The 19,687-nt window shown below is 41.5% G+C and overlaps 1 protein-coding gene across 1 annotated transcript; it reads left to right on the plus strand.

The window, feature by feature from the left end:
• Positions 1 to 6,155: 6,155 nt before the first annotated feature.
• LOC116689952 (PR domain zinc finger protein 12) lies at positions 6,156 to 12,748 on the plus strand (the record flags this gene model as incomplete). Its single annotated transcript, XM_032516692.1, is given in 6 exon segments — positions 6,156 to 6,673; positions 8,314 to 8,379; positions 8,957 to 9,081; positions 10,575 to 10,730; positions 12,174 to 12,288; positions 12,541 to 12,748. Coding segments are annotated over 6 exon segments (926 nt in total), but the record flags the coding sequence as incomplete, so codon positions are not given.
• Positions 12,749 to 19,687: the final 6,939 nt, after the last annotated feature.

Genomic DNA, 19,687 nt, shown 5'->3' on the forward strand with positions numbered 1-19,687 from the left:
ATGTCTCAATTCACCACAATACGTGGTCAAAAGTATGTGGACGGCTGATGTATGTGACAGTGTTACAGTCTCTACAACTGGTCTCAGGAGTAACCTGATCAGATTTTGCCAAATGGATTGGCTCAAATCTGAAGAAGTGAGTTGTGTCAAGGGGTGGGAATATTGTGAAATTAGATTAGATCATGTAAACCCCTTTTGCTTTGGTATACCTTTGATCTGAAAACATGAGTAGGCCTAGGTCTATCCTAATTCCATCAAAAGTGTAGATTCAGGAACAAAATGTTACACTTTTCAATTGGTCAAATAATACGTCATTTGCATCAGGTAGTACATCTGGATTTATTTAGCCGATACAGTGGGCATCGGGCATCCGGTAGTAAAGTTTAAAAAAGAAGGATTTTGTCCTCATTAATTAATTCCCCCCATATCAATATCAAAACAAAACATAAAACCTTTATTTGATTCCTTTACATTAAATTGACGCAGTCAAAAGTTGTTTCTGACAAGTGCATTTCCCATGTTGTTTTCTGTCTCTTCACATTGTAGCCTTCATTGTGATATGTAGTCCTATTTAGAGCACTGATTTTCCTGATTTGCTAATCTTAAATTGTTTGCAACTGGATCACGGTGATCCAATCCAATGTTGCTTTGAAAACCCGTCACAAAGGTTATAAGAGTGTGATGATAAATACTGTATGTGAAGTACTCCCATGTAAAAAAAAAACATATCCCCATCCACCCCTTTCTATAGAAAAGGCAAATGACTTTTTACACTGACACTGAACTTTGGCCCTGGACTTAACACATGAGGTTCAGAATCATCCATTATGGATGCAATGTTAAAACACCTGTTCTTCCACAGCAAACTGGGAAAACCATTGTTTTTATAGAGCTGTCTTGTTTAATGTTAAAACAGGTAAGAGACAGACATACACATTGAAATCTGACCTTAACGAGGTGTCCACATACTTTTGGCATGCATTGTATTTTTCCTCCCCCAGCTGCAGATGAAGATGTCAGACTGTCCCGCTCCTCAGAAGATGATCCCTGCGATTGAACCATCGGATCAGTGGATTTTCATTAGGTGTCCAGATCACATCCCTGCACCTCAGAAGATGAACTCTTTCTATGTTTAGACTTTTTGTACTTCATGACAAACAGGGTCAGGAGGTGGACTCGTGGATTTTGACAGTCGGACATTCGTCTTCGGCGCCGATCGCAAACAGCTCTGCGCTTCGAGGTGACCACCTCCATAGTCCCTCACTTGACTGCTGATCCACTACATCCTGTACGGAGAGGGGACGTCCGAGCTGGTGGCCAACTCCGTCTGGCAGGACGTCGGAGACAAGTGTGTCAGCGGGATCCAGGTACAACAAGATAGCCTACTGTGTTTTATTCTGTAGACGTCAGCGCACACACGGACAGCGCAGGGATCCACAATTCACACTCAACTTTATTATTTAGGGTCAAATTCACATATTGTAGGCTAAACTTGCTGTAGATGTTCCTGCTCCCCATAGGATGAACCCCTTTCCATTATGCTGTAAAAACAAAAGCTATTTACTGTGCAGGCCTGTGGCATAAATGTGCTTCGCCAAATACGTTTTGAAAACGATATGTGCACCACACCGGACATGACAGAGGTACAGCTACTGCTGTTATTTTTATGCTACTGAAACTTGCCTCATGTCTTGTGCTTCAATATTTAACCAACACCACCATCTTTCCTGAACCTTAAACAAGAGGTTCTTGAGTTGTCTGCAGAAAACTTTGATCAGGAGCCAGTCGCCAGGACACACAACTGCACGGGAACAAATGAAATGTGTTGACAGTGAACAGTTTGCAGATCCATCAATTGAAACCACATTGCAGCAACATTACCTGTCAAAATTAACATGCAGATAAGATGTAAATTAATTAAATTTTTCATCTGATTATATATTAACCACTGACTATTTGAAATGTCTCTGCCTTTAGTCTCGCTGAGTGTTTGAACACCTAAGTTATTAACACACACTGGTTAATGGTCAGATGAATTTGCCAGGCCTTTGATTGACGAGATTATTCAATCACAGACACTCAAATATGTTGTTGTTGTTGTTGTTGTTGTAATGTTTTGTTTGTTTTTATTTTTAATCCAGGCACAGTTAAATCATAATTGTACAATAACTTTAATCCCTTTGCCTCGTTCAGGTCCACTCCTCTTACATTCTCACTAACGCTTCTCTTTCTCATACTTCATTCATTCATTCCTCCATTTTCTCTCTCTTCCTTTCTCCCTCCACCTCCATACTCTCACATTGACCTCCTCCCACCTGATCGTCATTCATGCACATAGTACTCTTCCACCGGGAACGGACGGGTACAGAAGTCTCAGAGATTAAAAAAATATATATGTACAAATTAACAAAGTAAGAAAGAAAAATAAAGAATGATTAGACAGCAAAAATACATATTGTGCTTAGCTAAATCTAGTCAACGTATATATTAATTTTAGAATGCAACATTTATACTGTGATAGAACATTTGAGCCATATCACACACTAGCACTAGCCGTTGAACCAGTATAACCTGTAGGCTGTGCCAGTACAGCCCAGTGTGCTGAGTAGCCCCCAGCAGTGGGTGAGTGTGCCAGGTCTCTAACAAAACACTGATGTCAGCAGTATCTGTCTGACAACATGTTACATCTGTTCTGGTCTACCTGTAGACGTTGAGTCACCTGACAATTAGACTCCTCATCAATTAGTGACCTCTAGTGCTGATCAGTCCGGCTGACTGCTTCAATAGTTCGCATGAGATCAACAGCAGATCATCTTCTACAGAGAGAGCATCCCAACATCTCCAAATAGGACATCTACAAGCCCACAGAATCCCAAACATATTTTCTTTCACACTGAATCTGTTGGATTCATTGTAAAAGAAAATATGTTATATTACGTTGTTTGTTAGTAGGCTATATGTTTAATTTTTTTAATCAATAAAGTTGTAAAATTGCATTCATATATTTTTACAATCTATAAAATAAAGGATGTCCTGCACTTTTAGGACATCCTATCTTCATTTTAATATCTCTAAATTTGAACAAACAGTAAAATAATGTCAATTTTGTGTAACATATTATTCTTATGAACAACCCCTCGACATGCAGATGATTCAACAGAGCGGATAGAATACGGAGACAAGCTGCAGAAGAAAAAAGAAACGGCGAACAAGAAGAGGGAGCGTTTGATTTTGATTCCCGAGCAGCTGACAGCTTCTCTCTCTCCGCCTGCTGATGATTATTAAAAAGCTTTTTAAAAGAGGATTATTAGCATGAATACTAATGAGGCCGCATTACGGCGCCTAATCACGTTAGCGGAACAATATTAGTGCGCCATTTGGGCTCATTCCCACCACCACCACCTCCTTCTCCTCCTCTCTTCTCTTTCTTCACCATTCACATACTCTCCGTCCTAAGATCTACCTCTCCTCTCTTCTCCGGTCCTCTCCTCTCCTCTTCACTCGTCTCCTCTCCTCTGCTGTTGTCCTCTTGTCTTTACGCGTGCCAGTCACCTGCTGCTCCCTCCGCCTCCTGACTTCCCGTCGTCTTTTCGGGACTAAAGTGGTTTCTTATTGGCTGTATAGAGCGAGTATAAAGGCGGATAGGACACCGGGACACAGTCACTGAGGGCTTTTTTGTTGTAAAAAGCTCATTAAAGCGTGTCCCCCCTTGATAAAGACTCGGGTCTCCATTAATAAACTCCCGCTCGGCCCGCGTGCGTGGCGGCTGCAGCCAAACTCTCCTCCAAAAGAAAGAAAGAGACAGAAAAAAAAGAAAATCCTGCGTTCATTGAGTCAAATCAATTGAAAAACATTTGCAAATCTGCCATTATTCCCGGATTTTCGCTCTTTTCTTCTCTTCTGTCTCTCGGGACAAAAGCACGCAGCCTCCGTGTTTGGCACGGATCCGTTACGCACGGAGCTGCGGGGAGCTCTACGGGGGAGGGCCGGCAATGAAGCCGCTGGAGGTGAGCGGAGAGCCGGCTGTAGGACTCACAGAGCCGCCTGACAGCTCCTGAAGCCGACAGAGGAGCGCTGGAAGCCGGCGAAGTGGATTTGAGTGGCGGGTAGAAAAACTGTAGCCGCGAAAAAATGTAAATAATATGAAATCTGATATATTAATTATTATATATATAACAAATTTTATATATGTGCTGAATACTTCCATATTTCATATTCAAAATAAAACCATATTCATAAGAAGAACTGAAAACTATTACGTTATATTAAAATAACCTCTAAGACTGAAACACACATTCAGATTAATACATGTTCTATATTATATTTAATAGCAGCAAATGGAACTGGATCTGCAGATTACAGGTGGTTAAATAACTGATTCTGCAGGTTGCTGTCTGATGACTGTGTCACATCAGTGCAGAAACATCAACAGGTTGAATCATTTCAGTCAGAAGGATCTGCTTCAGTTTCAGGCAAACTCCAAAATCGTACAAACTACAAAATAAACGTTGAACATGAAGCATGTCGCAAATTCACTTTCATCTTTAGTATTTTTTTTTTCAGAGCTGGTGTGAAGCTTTCACCTGCTTCACAATCGTTTAACATTTTTTTCAGCCTAACTCAAATTTCTTCGAGTGTAGGCTAATAGTGTTAATTTTTTTTTTGAAATCATATATGATCAAAACGAAATTAAATAATTCTGATGTTTCAACCGACAGACTGACGAGAACAAAGGTGTGTGTGTGTGTGTGTGTGTGTGTGTGTGTGTGTGTGTGTGTGTGTGTGTGTGTGTGTGTGTGTGTGTGTGTGTGTGCGCGCGCGCACTTACAAGTGTTGATAATAAATGTTTAAAAGCTCATAAATACAGATCAGAGTGAAAGAGAGAATAATAATCCTGTTGAGAACGACAGGAGGGGGAGGAGGAGGAGGGTGAATGGAGGGATGAAGAAAGCAGCTGTTGTCTTGGTAATCTGTCCTCTAATCTGTTTTCCTGCTCTGTCACTCACACTGCTGCACACCTCCTCCTCCGTCTCTCCTTCTCCTTTGCTCAAATTCCACTGCTGAAGATTTGACTTTTAACTTCTTTTTTTAAACTTATTGTACAGAAGATAAATCAACCAAATCCAGTACTTCATCCCACAGATGTTGGAGCTATGTGGACCGGGGTGTCTGCACATACAAACACACACACACACACGTAGGTTGCTCCACTGATAAATGAGTGGACGGACATTTTTATTTTTGTTTGTTTTAATGAGTAACCTGAAATATCATCACACCGTTAGTTAAAAAGCTGCACAGTTTACACACGTAGATGCATATAGGCCTACTGTTTACATAGGCTACATGTTCAAATTTATACACATCTGTCTTCTCTTTAATCTGGTTAAATAAAATTCAACAATACACACAAAGCTGGAAGAACACTCACATGTCCAGTCATTACGCACCAAACCACAGACACAGACCAAATTTAGGTGTCCACATACTTTTGGCCAAATGGTGTAGTATAAACATGACAACATGACAACCATGGTGTCTTTTTTGTTTTCATGTTTGCTGTAATATCCACTCATGTCTAGGCTCTACTGTGAGAATTATTAATTAAAGAGAATGGGTTTTCCTTTTTCCTCCACATCACAACAAAGAGTCTATCCTCTGCCTTGACTCTAAATCAGTACACTTGACTTCTCAGATAATTCTGTACACGCACTTTTGATGTATTCTGCAGGTTGTTCATAGTAAAATGTTTCTATTGAATATTTTGAATATACGTTTTCAACACCGAGCAGCACAAAACTCGAATCTATTCCCCTAAGCTGTGTTGTGTGGAGGAGATACAGAGAGCAGATCTTTACAGCAGAGTATAGTCAGAAAACCTTGAGCGGAACAGGTCTCTAACTGCTGCTCTGCTCTGCTCTGTTGTTGTTGTTTTCTCATTAAGTCCTAATTGAGTGTCTCTAGGGTATCACGAGCCGGAGCTGTAAACGGAGCCAACATCGTGTGGAGGACACACACACACACACACACACACATACACACACGCGCACGCACACACACAGAGACTCTCCTCCCTCCCCTCTTTATAGAAATGTTGGAGGAGCTGATTACAGCCCACTACAGACAGACCAACAGACAGACAGGGTGTATATAGACCCACTCACTTGGCGACCAGCGCACTCCTAACTTCTGTTAACACTTTAACACATTACACAGTAACACGTTATATTGAAATAGAAGGGGAAAAAACCAACAAGTGGAGCTTTAATTCCAGCAAGACTCTGACACTTGTTTGGATTTTTTTTTTTTTTTTTAAGTTTTGTTCACCTGAAGGGCTTCCCCCCCACCACCCTCCGGTCCCCTGACGCCGGCTCTTGCTGCAGCTTCTGTCCGCCCCCGGCTACTTCCCTTCCGGCCATGGGCTCCGTGTTGCCCGGCTCCTCGCTGGGCCTGAAGTCGGGCTTCAAGCCGCACCAGCCGCTCTCCCTGGCGGACATCATCACCTCGGACATCCTGCACAGCTTCTTGTACGGCCGCTGGAGGCACGTGCTGGGCGAACAGCACCACCATCTCCCGCACCAGCATCACCTGCAGCACGAGGACCGCACCACCCCAAGCGCGAGCCCCAAGACCGCGTTCACCGCTGAGGTGCTCGCGCAGTCCTTCTCCGGAGGTCAGTAACGACACTTCAATTAACCAATTCAATTAACCTTCACACCTTAAATATCTTTTAATATAAAATCATTTTTTAATCCTCCAGCTTCAGGAGACTGACGCCTAAATTTACCTCCAAAACAGTTGTAGGCCTATTTTATTCTCTTCATCACTTCCGTTGGATCAATGCAGTCATACCTATAGCCTACGATCTGATCGTATCATTATTTAGTTTTATCTTAATGTTTATCATTATGTCAAACTGATGAGCTTTACATTGGTGATAGAAGTAACAAAGGACTTTTATTTTAGTTTTTATCTGTATTTCAGAGATTAAGGTTTTTCTCCCAAGCAAATCTATCATCCAAGCAAAATTATAACGTTGACCTGCGAAAACATGAAAATGCTGATGTGTTTCTGCAATAGCCTACAATAATCATTATCGTTTTTTGTAAAAGTTGCAAGTCTGACAATTTCAAGTCTTGAATGTCTTTATCTGCAAACCACCGGCGAATCTATACAAAATCATTAAAACCCCAATAATTAATTAGGTGTATCAATTAATTTACTGCACATGTTGATCGTTAATGAAAATGTCCGCACGTGTCGCTAATGTTAATAAATCATTACTAAATGTGTTGTCTGTCTGTTTAAAGCTCACATCTTTGAACAAAATCAAACTAAGCTTCACTCGCGGCCTTTTTGTCTTTTAAACGTGTTTCTTTTTTATTTTTAATACATATTATTATGAAATTCGTTTCCGTTTTCAAACAACTTCGTTAGGAACAATTTGAAAGAAGCCGCACGAGCCTGAACCCGGACTCACGATCCTCCCGTTTCATTCGTAATTGGTTATTTCTGGTTTATTTCCCTCTGCCGGAATTTAAATCCGTTTTCTCCGTCGTGTGAACTGAATCCGCTGAACTTTCTCCTCATTATGATTTTTTTTTCTTTTCTTCTTTTCTAGTTTTATATTTGGATAATCTTCTACTTTTATCTCCATTTAAATCTCTTTTCTCCTTTATGTCACAACCAGTTTCACGCTCCGCCCTGAGCGTGAAACTGGTTGTGACATTTCTATGTTCCTCTTTGTATTTTTATTTTAATCTCCTATAGCCTATCATTTTATTTATTGTATTTTTTCCATTTTAGTTATCCTGTCCGGGATCTTAGACTATTCTTCTTCTTCTCTTCTTCTTCTTTTTCCTATATAGTATACATAAAGTCTGTCCATCTAAAAGCCGTCATGAATTAAGATTTCTCCTCCCTGTGGCTCAGTGGGCAGCAGGGGGGAGCTGTGTAGACATAATGCGCTATTGAAGGAGAAAAAAAGAGCATTTAACCTCCTTTTGCCCTTTGCCAAGGCTCAGTTTCACGCGGGCCTCACTGCTTGTGGGAAACTTCAGCTTTGCAACATTGCGAATATCATGTCCTTTTCTAATAAAACACACAGAGCAAGGCTGCAGCTCACCCAACTCACTGTTAAATCTGCAAAAATGTATCCCATAAGGAGTTCAACAAATCTTTATTTTTTTTTAATGTCACTTCTATTTTTCTGATTTCACTCATCAAAGTTTAGTTTTTTAAGATAAGTAAATAATGCCAAATGATACTAGGCGTGCAAATCAATAAATATGTTTTCATTCTGGTTGTGTTCAGAGGTCCAGAAGTTGTCCAGTCTGGTGTTACCCAGTGAAGTGATCATCGCTCAGAGTTCAGTCCCAGGTTAGCTGTTCCTCTTTCTATTTCTGTTTGAATGATTAACGAGTAAACACATAATCTCTCTTGGTCTTTTTTTTTAATCATTTAGCATGAGAATAGCGTAGGCTACTTAATTGGGTTACTTGCTGATGAATAACTCTTCACTTTATTCTGCTTTCTCTGGCTTTTTACCGTCAGACCTCACATCATCTCACCTGTCACTCTGAACATTTCAAAGCGTTGTCTCCTCATGAACACCTGTTGATGTTGACCAGGCTACCACTAAATATGAATAATAAAGAAATAAGATTTCAGAATGATAACGGGTCTGGGTCCAGCCTACAAAGCAATTCCCTTCAATGTCAGTCAGAGAGATAAAAATGAACTGAAGGAGACAAAAATTTAAAATATGAAAGAAACCTAAAGGAACTGACTACAGTTATAAAGTGGGCCTATTCTTGCTGTAACGTCAGAGGTGTGTGTTGGATGACTGTACAGCTCCTGTTTGGGTGTTTAGTTTTTATACTGTCAATGTTGGCGTGCAGGTTATATACAGTATATATTCCTGCAGTAACAGCAGTGTGCCTCTGCTGTATTTCAGGAGAAGGTTTGGGTATTTTCTCTAAAACCTGGATTAAAGCTGGAACAGAGATGGGACCCTTCACCGGACGCCTCATCTCACCTGAACACATCGACCTGTACAAGAACAACAACCTCATGTGGGAGGTAAACAAAGTTTACTGTAACTCAACATTAAAATTTAAATTTACCAACATTTACATTTAAATTGACTTATACTGACCATATGACTCATTGTTAGCTAGCTAGCCTGCATTCTAACATTCTAACCTTCTAACCAACCATCTCGCTAACTGAAAGCTAGTTAACTAATAAACTAACTAACTTTTTACACATCCTAGCTACCTGATTACAATTGAGTGAGCTAGCTATGACTGACTAAGTTATTGTAAATCTCTAATTAGCTCCTGTAGCTAACCAGCTACCTGTAACTAACTGACTGACTGCTATAGCCAGCTAGCTTTCTAACTTAGCTGTTAGCTTGCTAACTAACCACCAGACTACCTAACTCACTGATTGCTAAGCTGATTAAATAACTGACTGACTGATTAAGGATATTATATGTAATATCTCTGCATAAATGTCTTTAGCATGTGTATCTCAAAAGTTTCCAACAATGTTCAAACCCAGAAAAATCTATAATTGTAATTAATGACCCGTAGTGTGTCGTTTGAACGCCTTTTGGTGGCTTCATATAACCTTTGACCCCTCAAGTTGCTCTAACTTCCATCAAAAGACAAGAAACACCAGCTGGTCAGTGAACTGCAAATCATATAATGTCACAATTATACTCAGTGGCAGTAATACAGCATGTTGTCATTAATTGCATGCCACTTGTCAATCCATTAACACACTAGAGATCTAATTTGATATGATTTTTCAACAGTGATCCAGATTATTGCGATGCTACTTTGACAAGGGACTCATGCTAATGCTTGGTGGCTAAATCGTATGGTAACATTTTAACAATACAAAAACATGCTACACGCTCAAAGTAATTATTTGTAAGATTGTTTAAACTATCGTTAACAGCACTGGGCTACCCCCACGATACATTTTGCCACATAAATGTAGTTGATTGGGTAGTTGATTAATATAATGCTAAATTAACCAGCTAGGGCACCCCAGGCACGTTATAATGGATCCCGCCCACGAAGAAGCTCGATTGGTTGGGGTTAGGCATTGACCTTGAGTGGTTAAGGTTACAATAGCCGATTGGTGAGGGGATGGGACCTGAACAAATTGGGTTACGTTACCTTGCGTAAATATGAACGCTTGGCCAATAGAAGTGTGTAAATGCTATTGAAGGGCAGGTCTTGCCTAGAAGTTACGTGGGTTAAACTTTAATAGTTTAACATGTCCGTGAACAGATACATTTTAGTTGGCAATGGTGGTTAGCAATGAAGACAACAACTCCCATGATCCCACACAACTTTATCAAAAGTCCGTGTTTGCATCGATATTTTTCAATTTTAAGAGACCCCTAGTGGCAGAAAAATCACATTATTGTACGTTTAACTAGCTAGGCCTATAATAGCTAGCTAGGCACAGTGTCTAGCTGACGGACAAATTATTGAACTCTTGGATGATAAAACAACCAGAAAGCAGTATAACAGGACATTTTTTCTCCTCCTTCTCAGGTGTTTAACGAGGACGGGACAGTCAGGTATTTCATTGATGCGAGTCAGGAGGACCAGAGGAGCTGGATGACTTACATTAAGTGTGCGAGGAACGAGCAGGAGCAGAACCTGGAGGTGGTTCAGATCGGCAGCAGCATCTTCTATAAGGCTGTGGAGGTCAGTGAACGCATCACCGTCAGCATGTACGCCTATAATATCAACTCCACCTATACTATAGTTGTGTAGTGGAAGAAGTAGATCCTTTCCTTCAGTAAAAATACTAATACCACTCTGTAGTAATACTCCACTACAAGTATAAGTCCTGATTGATAAACAAAAAAGTAAAATGTTCTCTGTCAAGTGTTTCATATTATATCTGATGTTTCTGGATTCATATTACTGCTGCATTAATGTGTTTGTTGCATTTGACTGGTGTAGATGTTTAAGTTTGAGCTGATTTTAATTCCTTTTATATGCTGTTGGGTAGTTTAATCTGCAGAAAAGCCTAATCTTTTATAAAATTATCACATTTTTGTAGCGTCACTGTCCTGTGAGCACCACGTATCTCTTAGTCAACTCTTCATTGTGTCAAACAGCCCTGTTTTAAGCTTTGTGACGATGCATTTTCCAGCCGCTCCTAGAGGCTTTTTTAAGACTTTATTTAGATTATTTAGCATTTAACATAAAGGAATACTTCATCCTTCAGTTTATAACAAGCATGCAACATTAACACATCTGGAGATACATAGTTTTTCACTGGACAGAAAGGGGATGAAACATACACTGTCATCTAAAAAGTTACCAAAGCTGTCAGACAGATGTGGTGTAGTAAAAGTAAAATATTTAGCCTATAGTTACCTAAAATGTTTTTTTAAGTATTTGAGTAAATGTACTTGGCTATATTCCACCACTGGTGTCCACAACAGCTGACTACACTCTCTCCCTAACCAGAAAATAAACATGTCAGAGTTTTTAAGGACGTATATCAGAAACTAATAACCTCGAACCAAAGACACTATGGTTAGTTAAAAGTTATAAGGAGAAACAGGTTACAGGATGCTGCAGGTATTTTAAGGTATTTATAGCCTAATGCTTGCAGATAGAAAAAATCCTGTTCATATTTGACCTTATATAATATAATGTGATTTATTTCTAGAGAAGTTTCCAAAATGTGCTTTACACATTATATAAATTTAACATGAAATCCAGACATTAAATAAAGCAGAATTAAAATCAGTTTCAGTAATTTAAGAATTAATGACACAATTTAAGTAAAACTAAGACCCATAAAGATACAAACAAAACATGAAGATGCAGACATTTTTGAGTAAACTGAGTCATCTTCTTTAGCAGCTGAGCAGACACAGAAGAGTTCAGGTGTGTGTTGCCCTCTGCTGACTGAAAGAGTTAAGACCAAATGTAGTGTTGTGAAATGCAGTTTAGATTTTAACTCCCAGATCTGAACTACACGTAAGTTTCCATGTCAGGTGTTCTAACAGAGTGCTCGATGATTCATAAATAAATTACACATATTTAAAGACAAGAAATGTCCAAAAATATCCTCCTCCAGTGACTGGCCAATGATTACTCCTTGTATTAACTTCATGTATTTCTCCTCAGACAATCCCTCCGGATCAGGAGCTGCTGGTCTGGTATGGAAACTCCCACAACACCTTCCTGGGAATCCCGGGAATTCCTGGAGGAGATGAGGAACAAAGCAAGAAGACCAAAACCGGTAAAGATTATTGGTTATTGATCTGTGAATTTATTCACAAATTTGAAACTGGAGCAAAGAAATTAAACAGACCTAAGAGGGGCAGATTGACGTATATAGCTGAATTTTGCTTCCATACATTCAGCTGATAGAACAAACCATTACATTTCCAAGGCTGTTTAATCAGCATTAACATCAGGCCTTGATACAACATCAACATCAAAATGCAGTTTTAGTGCGGCATCAGTCTAAAGTGTTTCTCCTCTTCTTCAGATGAGTTCCACACCTGTGAAGGCTCCACTTCCTCCTCCTCCTCTTCTTGCTCCTCTTCCTCATCTTCCTCCTCCTCCAGTCTGGGCCGCATGCGTTGCGTCATCTGCCACCGCGGCTTCAACTCCCGCAGCAACCTGCGCTCCCACATGCGCATCCACACGCTGGACAAGCCGTTTGTCTGCCGCTTCTGCAACCGCCGGTTCAGCCAGTCATCCACGCTGAGAAACCATGTCCGGCTGCACACCGGTGAGCGCCCGTACAAGTGCCACGTCTGCCAGTCCGCGTACTCGCAGCTGGCCGGCCTGAGGGCGCACCAGAAGAGTGCCAGGCACCGGCCCACAGGAGACGCCGGTGCTGCGGTGGGAAGCGTGGTGTTGCAAGCTGCTCACGCAGCTCACTCACCTCCTCCTCACCCACCACAGCTGACCGCCATGCCTCATCCAGCATCACTGGTTCGCCATGTACCCACCATGGTGCTGTGATAGGGGGTAGAAAGACAGACGCACCAAATTACAGACAGACAGATAAACAGAACCATGTTTTGACTAAAAAAAATGTTTGGACAAAATAAGACAGAAAGGTGTATATCACTATCACTGAAGAACATGACTGGAAGTTACCCAGGTAGCCAGAGGAATCGGTCCTCACTGCGGCTCATTGTTGGCACATTTGGCTGTGTTCTGGTAGTCCAATTCTGACATGATGCTCCAGTTAGTAACTCTCACTTCAGCGTTTGGCCGGAGTTAGAACACAAAATCAGACCTGGTTACTTTAGCTGATTTTGGCAAATCATTCATTATCATGAGTCCAGGACCAGTCATTTTCATAAAGTATTGTTACGCTAGAAACACAAAACATAGTATTGACCTTTCAGAGCAGAAGTATTGCATCAAAAATGTGCTGATGCTTTGTATCAACACGCCAGAAATTGCCTCAAATGAGGATATGCTTTCCAATCTGCCACAAATAAAAGCTGAGTTTTCAGTTGACTTTCTCGAACAAAACAGCATTGAGCTCCCTTATATTCTGACGTATTCTTAAATAATGTGATACTGAATTCTGGCCGGCAGATGTTGCCAAACACTTCAAATCAATTTTCAGCAAATTGATTCAATGGGGTATGGTGCTTCAGAGAGTTTTGTTTCCCCATCTCTGGCATTATGTTCAGGGCACTGTTAGACTTGGATTTGAGTTACCTGGGTAATAATTTACAAAGAAAACTCCACTCTCCAACAACTAGATGGTTGTTAGCTTGATGACAAGTAACATCATTTAAACATCAAATCAATCAGATTAATCAGAAGTAAATCAAACACTATTCAGACAGAGGACGTTTGTACATTATATGCATGCACACATACACATCTATTAGATAACAGACACACTTAGATAAGCACAGACACACACACTAACAGTTCTTTATTAAAGGTCCCATAACATGGTGCTTTTTGGATTCTTTTATATAGGCCTTAGTGGTCCCCTAATACTGTATCTGAAGTCTCTTTACCAAACAGCCACTAGAACCAGTCCCATAATGGGCTTCCCTGAGGACGTGCCATTTCTGTGTCTGTAGCTATTGAGGAATGGGGGAAGGCAAGGTGGAAGGTGGGGGTATGGCCTTGACCGACTACCATTCATTTGAAAGCCATGATGTCTCTCTCTCATGGGTGGGCCAAATTCTCTGGGCAGGCAAAGCAGAGAAAGGGGAGGTAAGGAGCAAGATTCCAGATCGGCCCATCTGAACTTTCATTTTCTCAAAGGCAGATACCCAGGGCTTGGTTTACACCTATTGCCATTTCTAGCCACTGGGGGACCATAGGCGGGCTGGGGGAACGCATATTAATGTTAAAAAACTTCATAAAGTAAAATCTTCATGCCATGGGACCTTTAAGAGTTTAGGAGACTCTCTGATAATGATTCATAAAACAGTTGCATGATGGTACACAGTGTTAGCCTGTGACTCCAGTATAAATCACGTATCTGTTATAAGATGATGTTGTGCTTTGGTTTGCATGCAAAAGATTCTCTGTTAAAGGTATGTGTATGTTGAAAACCAAGAGGCGTTACAGTCTGAGCACTGAGGCTCCTTCACAGGAATCCTCTGAGTTTTTGGTAGATCGTCCTGTTGATCAGTTTACAGAAACATCCAGTTATTCCCATGTTAACAGGTAAGCATACATGATGCTAAAGTTCAATCTATAGTTTCTGTGTCTACATAGCTGTCAGGATTTATTTTCACCAACTGCAGGTGTGAACATGTATGTAGACAAATTAGCCTTCACAACTCAAGGATATCAACGCCTCAACACTTTGGCATGTTTTTGGTAAAATGCCCGTCACACCTGTATTTAAAAGTTTGTAGAAATATCTTGGTTACTTGGGTTAACTTTAAATCCCAAAATTATAATAAGTGGCATACTGTCTTGACAGAGCTGACATTTGAGGGAACGCAGCCATAGCCATTGAGCCATGCTCTCACGTTAACATGTTGAATTAAAGTAGCATCCAAGCTAGCACTTTAGCACACACCTTGGTGATTGAAAACCTTGAGAAAACTGAAATGAAAATTAATAGTGAGCTTAATGATAACACTTAGCATTATGTGGAGTAATTGGCTACTAACTCCAAAGAGGTTTAAGCACTCATTTTTTATTCTACATTAGCTTGAGTGGTGTAATGGATGATGCTGAACCATGTTAGTCGTAGCATGATACAAAGCAAAGTCCAAAAAGATTTGTTTTTAGCTCATGTGCACATGATATTAAAAACAATTTTCTTTTGGGACTCAACGTAAGCCACATACTAACATGTTATCAGAAATGAACGATGTTGGCGTCTTTTTACTGACCAACCAATAAATCTACTAAAAACTCACCAGATTTATTCAACAAAGCTCATCACTTATTAAAATTGGCAAAGCATAAAATACGTGGTATTCTTATTATTATTATTATTCTTATTGTTATTATTATTATTATTAGTTCATGTATGTTGTTGGTAAGACCCAAATTAGGTCTCAGGTAGTTTCAGTCGAAAATATTAGAATCTAAGTTTCTAAACTTGTAACTGCTTCTACATAATTTGTTCCCTGATTTCTGTATAAATTTGTTGTTAAGTAATGAGAATTGTGATGTAAATAAACTATCGGAGAAAAGAATGTGAATAAAAAACATAAGATGTACTTTATGCCTAGAATATAATTCAACTGTCACTTTATCTCTGTATATGTATAAGGTCATATATGGTATGTATTGGTATATGAAATATGTTGACTTCTATAAAGGACATTGTATTTGAGCCTCTATACTCCTAATAAAGTATTACTTCACCTTTAACCTCTGCTCATGTCTGTAAGTCTGTGTACTATATATACATGCAGCTTTCACACAGTAGGTCCACTCATTTCAGTCCACTACAGTTATTTAGTTATTGGTTACATCCATCCATCCATCCATCTTCATCTGCTTCTCCGGTATCAGGTCGCGGGGGCAGCAGCTCCAGCAGGGGACCCCAAACTTCCCTTTTAACGAGCCACATCAACCAGCTCCGACTGCAGGATCCCGAGGTGTTCTCAGACCAAGTTGGAGATATAATCTCTCCACCTAGTCCTGGGTCTTCCCCGAGGCCTCCTCCCAGCTGGATGTGCCTGGAACACCTCCCTAGGGAGGCACCCAGGGGGCATCCTTACCAGATGCCCGAACCACCTCAACTGTCTCCTTTCAACGCGAAGGAGCAGTGGCTCTACCTCTATCTTTAAGGGAGACGCCAGCCAACCTCCTAACCTTCTTTCGGTCATGACCCAGACTTCATGACTATCGGTGAGGGTAGGAACGAAAACTGACTGGTAGATCGAGAGCTCTGCCTTCCAGCTCAGCTCCCTTTTCGTCACAACGGTGCAATAAATGGAATGTAATATCGCACCCGCTGCTCCAATTCTCCGACCAATCTCACGCTCCATGGTCCCCTCACTAGTAAACAAGACCCCAAAGCATTTAAACTCCTTCACTTGGGGTTATGACTCACTCCCTACCTAAAGAAAGCACTCCATCGGTTTCCTTCTGAGAACCCTGGCCTAAGATTTAGAGGTGCTAATCCTCATCCCAGCCGCTTCACACTCGGCCGCAAACCGATCCAGTGAGTGCTGAAGGTCACAGGCCGATGATGCCATCAGGGCCAGATCATCTGCAAAAAGCAGCAATGAGATCCTGAGCCCACCAAACTGCAACCCCTCCCCAATCCGACTACGCCTCGATATCCTGTCCATAAATATTAAAAACAGGATTGGTGACAAAGCGCAGCCTTGGCGGAGGCCAACCCTGGAACAAGTCCAATTTGCTGCCGAGAACCCGGACACAGCTCTCGCTTTGGTCATGTAGACATTGGATGGCCCTGAGAAGTGACCCCCTCACCCCATACTCCCGCAGCACCTCCCACAGTATCTCCGCGGAGCGGTCACACGCCTTCTCCAGATCCTAAAAACACATGTAGGGCACACACATGTTGGGCATACTCCCAGGCTCCCTCTAAGATCCTTGCAAGAGTAAAGATCGGATCCGTTTTTCCACGACCAGGACAGAATCCACATTGTTCCTCTTCAATTGGTCTGCCGCTCCTTAGGCATTGTCCCAGACTTCCATGCAATGTTAAAGAGCCGTGTCATCCAAGACAGCCCCTCCACACCCCAAGCTTTCAGCATTTCTGGACGGAGCTCATCAATCCGTGGGGCTTTGCCGCTGTGGAGTTGTTTTGACTACCTCAGCAACCCATCATCCTCCAGCTCTGCCTCAACCACAGAGGACGTGTCAGCTGGATTTAGGAGTTCCTCAAAGTGCTCCTTCCACCACTCTATTACCTCCTTAGTTGAGGTCAACAACGTTCCATCCTTACTGTATACAGCTTGGATGATTCCTCGCTTCCCCCTCCTGTGGTGGCAAACGGTTTTCCAGAAGCACCTTGGTGCCGACCGAAAGTCCTTTTCCATGTCTTCTACGAACTTATCCCACACCTGCTGCTTTGCCTCTGTCACGACGGTTGCTGCAGCCCTTCGGGCCTGTCGGTACCTTGCAACTGCCTCCGGAGTCCTCTGGGATAACATGTCCCGGAAAGACTTCTTCTTCAGTCGGACGGCTTCCCTGACCACCGATGTCCACCAGGGTGTTCGTGGATTACCGCCCCTTGAGGCACCTAAGATCAGCTTCAGCAATGGAAACTTTGAACATTGTCCACTCAGGTTCAATGCCCCCAGCCTCCACAGGGATGCACAAAAAGCTCTCCCATAGGAGTGAGTTGAATGTCCTTCGGACAGCGGCCTCCTTCAGTGGTTCCCGATTTACCCGCACTACCCGTTTGGGCTTACCAAGTCTGTCCAGAGTCTTCCCCCACCCCCTGACCCAACTTCCTACCAGATGATGATCAGTTGACAGTTCCGCCTTTCTCTTCACCCGAGTGTCCAAAATACACAGCCTCAGATTAGATGAAACGATTATAAAATCGATCATTGACCTTTGGCTTAGAATGCTCTGGTACCACGTACACTTATGAGCACTTGTGAGCATGAGAGAGAGGCGCCACGTAGCTTTTTTGGGCTGTGCCCGCCTGGGCTCCGTGGCAAACCTGACCACCAGGTGTTCGCTGACGAGCCCGCCATCTGGGCCTGGCTCCAGACAGGGGCCCCGGGCTTCCTCTGGGCAGAGTCCCTCGATCCCTTCCTGGCTTTTTCACAGGATCTTTGAACCATTCTTTGTCTGGCCCCTTCCCTGAGACAACATTTCCATGGAAGACCCTACCAGGAGCACAAAGCTCCAGACAACACAGCCCTCAGGTTCATAGGGACACACAAACCTCTCCACCACGATAAGGTGATGGTTCCCGGAGAGGTCATTGGTTACCTTGTACTGTAAATAAAGGGCCAATGAACATATGAAATTATAAAATACAAGACAATGTTATGCAGGAAATACAATACATCAAATGTGCTGCAGCTGGTTAATGGATCTATGATAATAGTAGTGTAATATATAATATTTAAATTGTAATAATTTCTGTGATTTTGCTTTTAACAAAGTATTTGAATGTGTCATTTCTACTTTAGTTAAAGTTGTGTATACATCTCCCACTGACATGATCTTAATTTGTTTTTCTAACTTTATTTTAGCAGGAACACAAGCATGATGACCATGTTGCTTAGTGTCTACTAGATGTGGAAAAGGTAAATGTTTGCAAAAATGTTAGCATCAAGCTAATAGTATGTAAGTTGTTGTGTGTACAGTTTTTTCTGCTGCCCCCCAGAGCCCAAAAAATAAATAAATGCAGCTTTAAGTGTTTTAACTATTTTTTATTAATGAATGTCTGTTACATATGAGCCATTGCCAAATGAGTTGCTACAAAGATAATTCATCTCCACAAAACTCTCTTTGTATTTCTCAGTATTGCTATGTTTACGAAATGGTGTCGTCCAGCGACATTCCCGCGCAGAAGCTCAAGTAATGCGTGTGGTCACCCCTGAGAAAGCACAACAGCAGTGTTTAGCTTTGGAGACAAAGAGGACATAACAATTTACAAGATAATATACTGTACCTCTTCTGAAAAGTTCATTATCGTCCTTGATTTGATGGGATAAACACTACTAGCAACTGTGTGGACGAGGGGGTGGGGGGTTGTGCGCAATTACCAAAGGCTTGGGTCATGTGGATACGCCGACGGTGTTGTTGTCATTACTTAGAATTCCTCATGGGGGCGACAGAAACTATGCACCATAGCTTTAGGATGATGAACTCTTTAAATTTTGATGACTGTGATCTTTTCATCTAGTGCCACCCTCAGGGCATAGTTTAGCTCCACTGCGGTTGAGATAAATCATCAGGATGTAGTTTTATGTTATTGTTGCTGTAATGAACTGTGCAGCCTATCAGTGTAGTTAGACCTGAAGTATTCTGTACTAACTGTTCTTTAAAATGTCCCTGATGCATTTAATTTATGTTTTTTTACTGCAGAGGGAAGAGAAGAAAAAAACACCAAATGTAAATTTTTGCTTTCTGATTTGACGACTGACTGATAAGCTGATAACAGAATAAACATGGTTGGGTAAGATCAGAAAACACAGGCTGTGTAAACTCACCTTTGACACAGGCGCACACACACGCACACA

Source organism: Etheostoma spectabile, chromosome 5, assembly GCF_008692095.1.
Source record: "Etheostoma spectabile isolate EspeVRDwgs_2016 chromosome 5, UIUC_Espe_1.0, whole genome shotgun sequence".
Classification (NCBI taxonomy): Eukaryota; Metazoa; Chordata; class Actinopteri; order Perciformes; family Percidae; genus Etheostoma; species Etheostoma spectabile.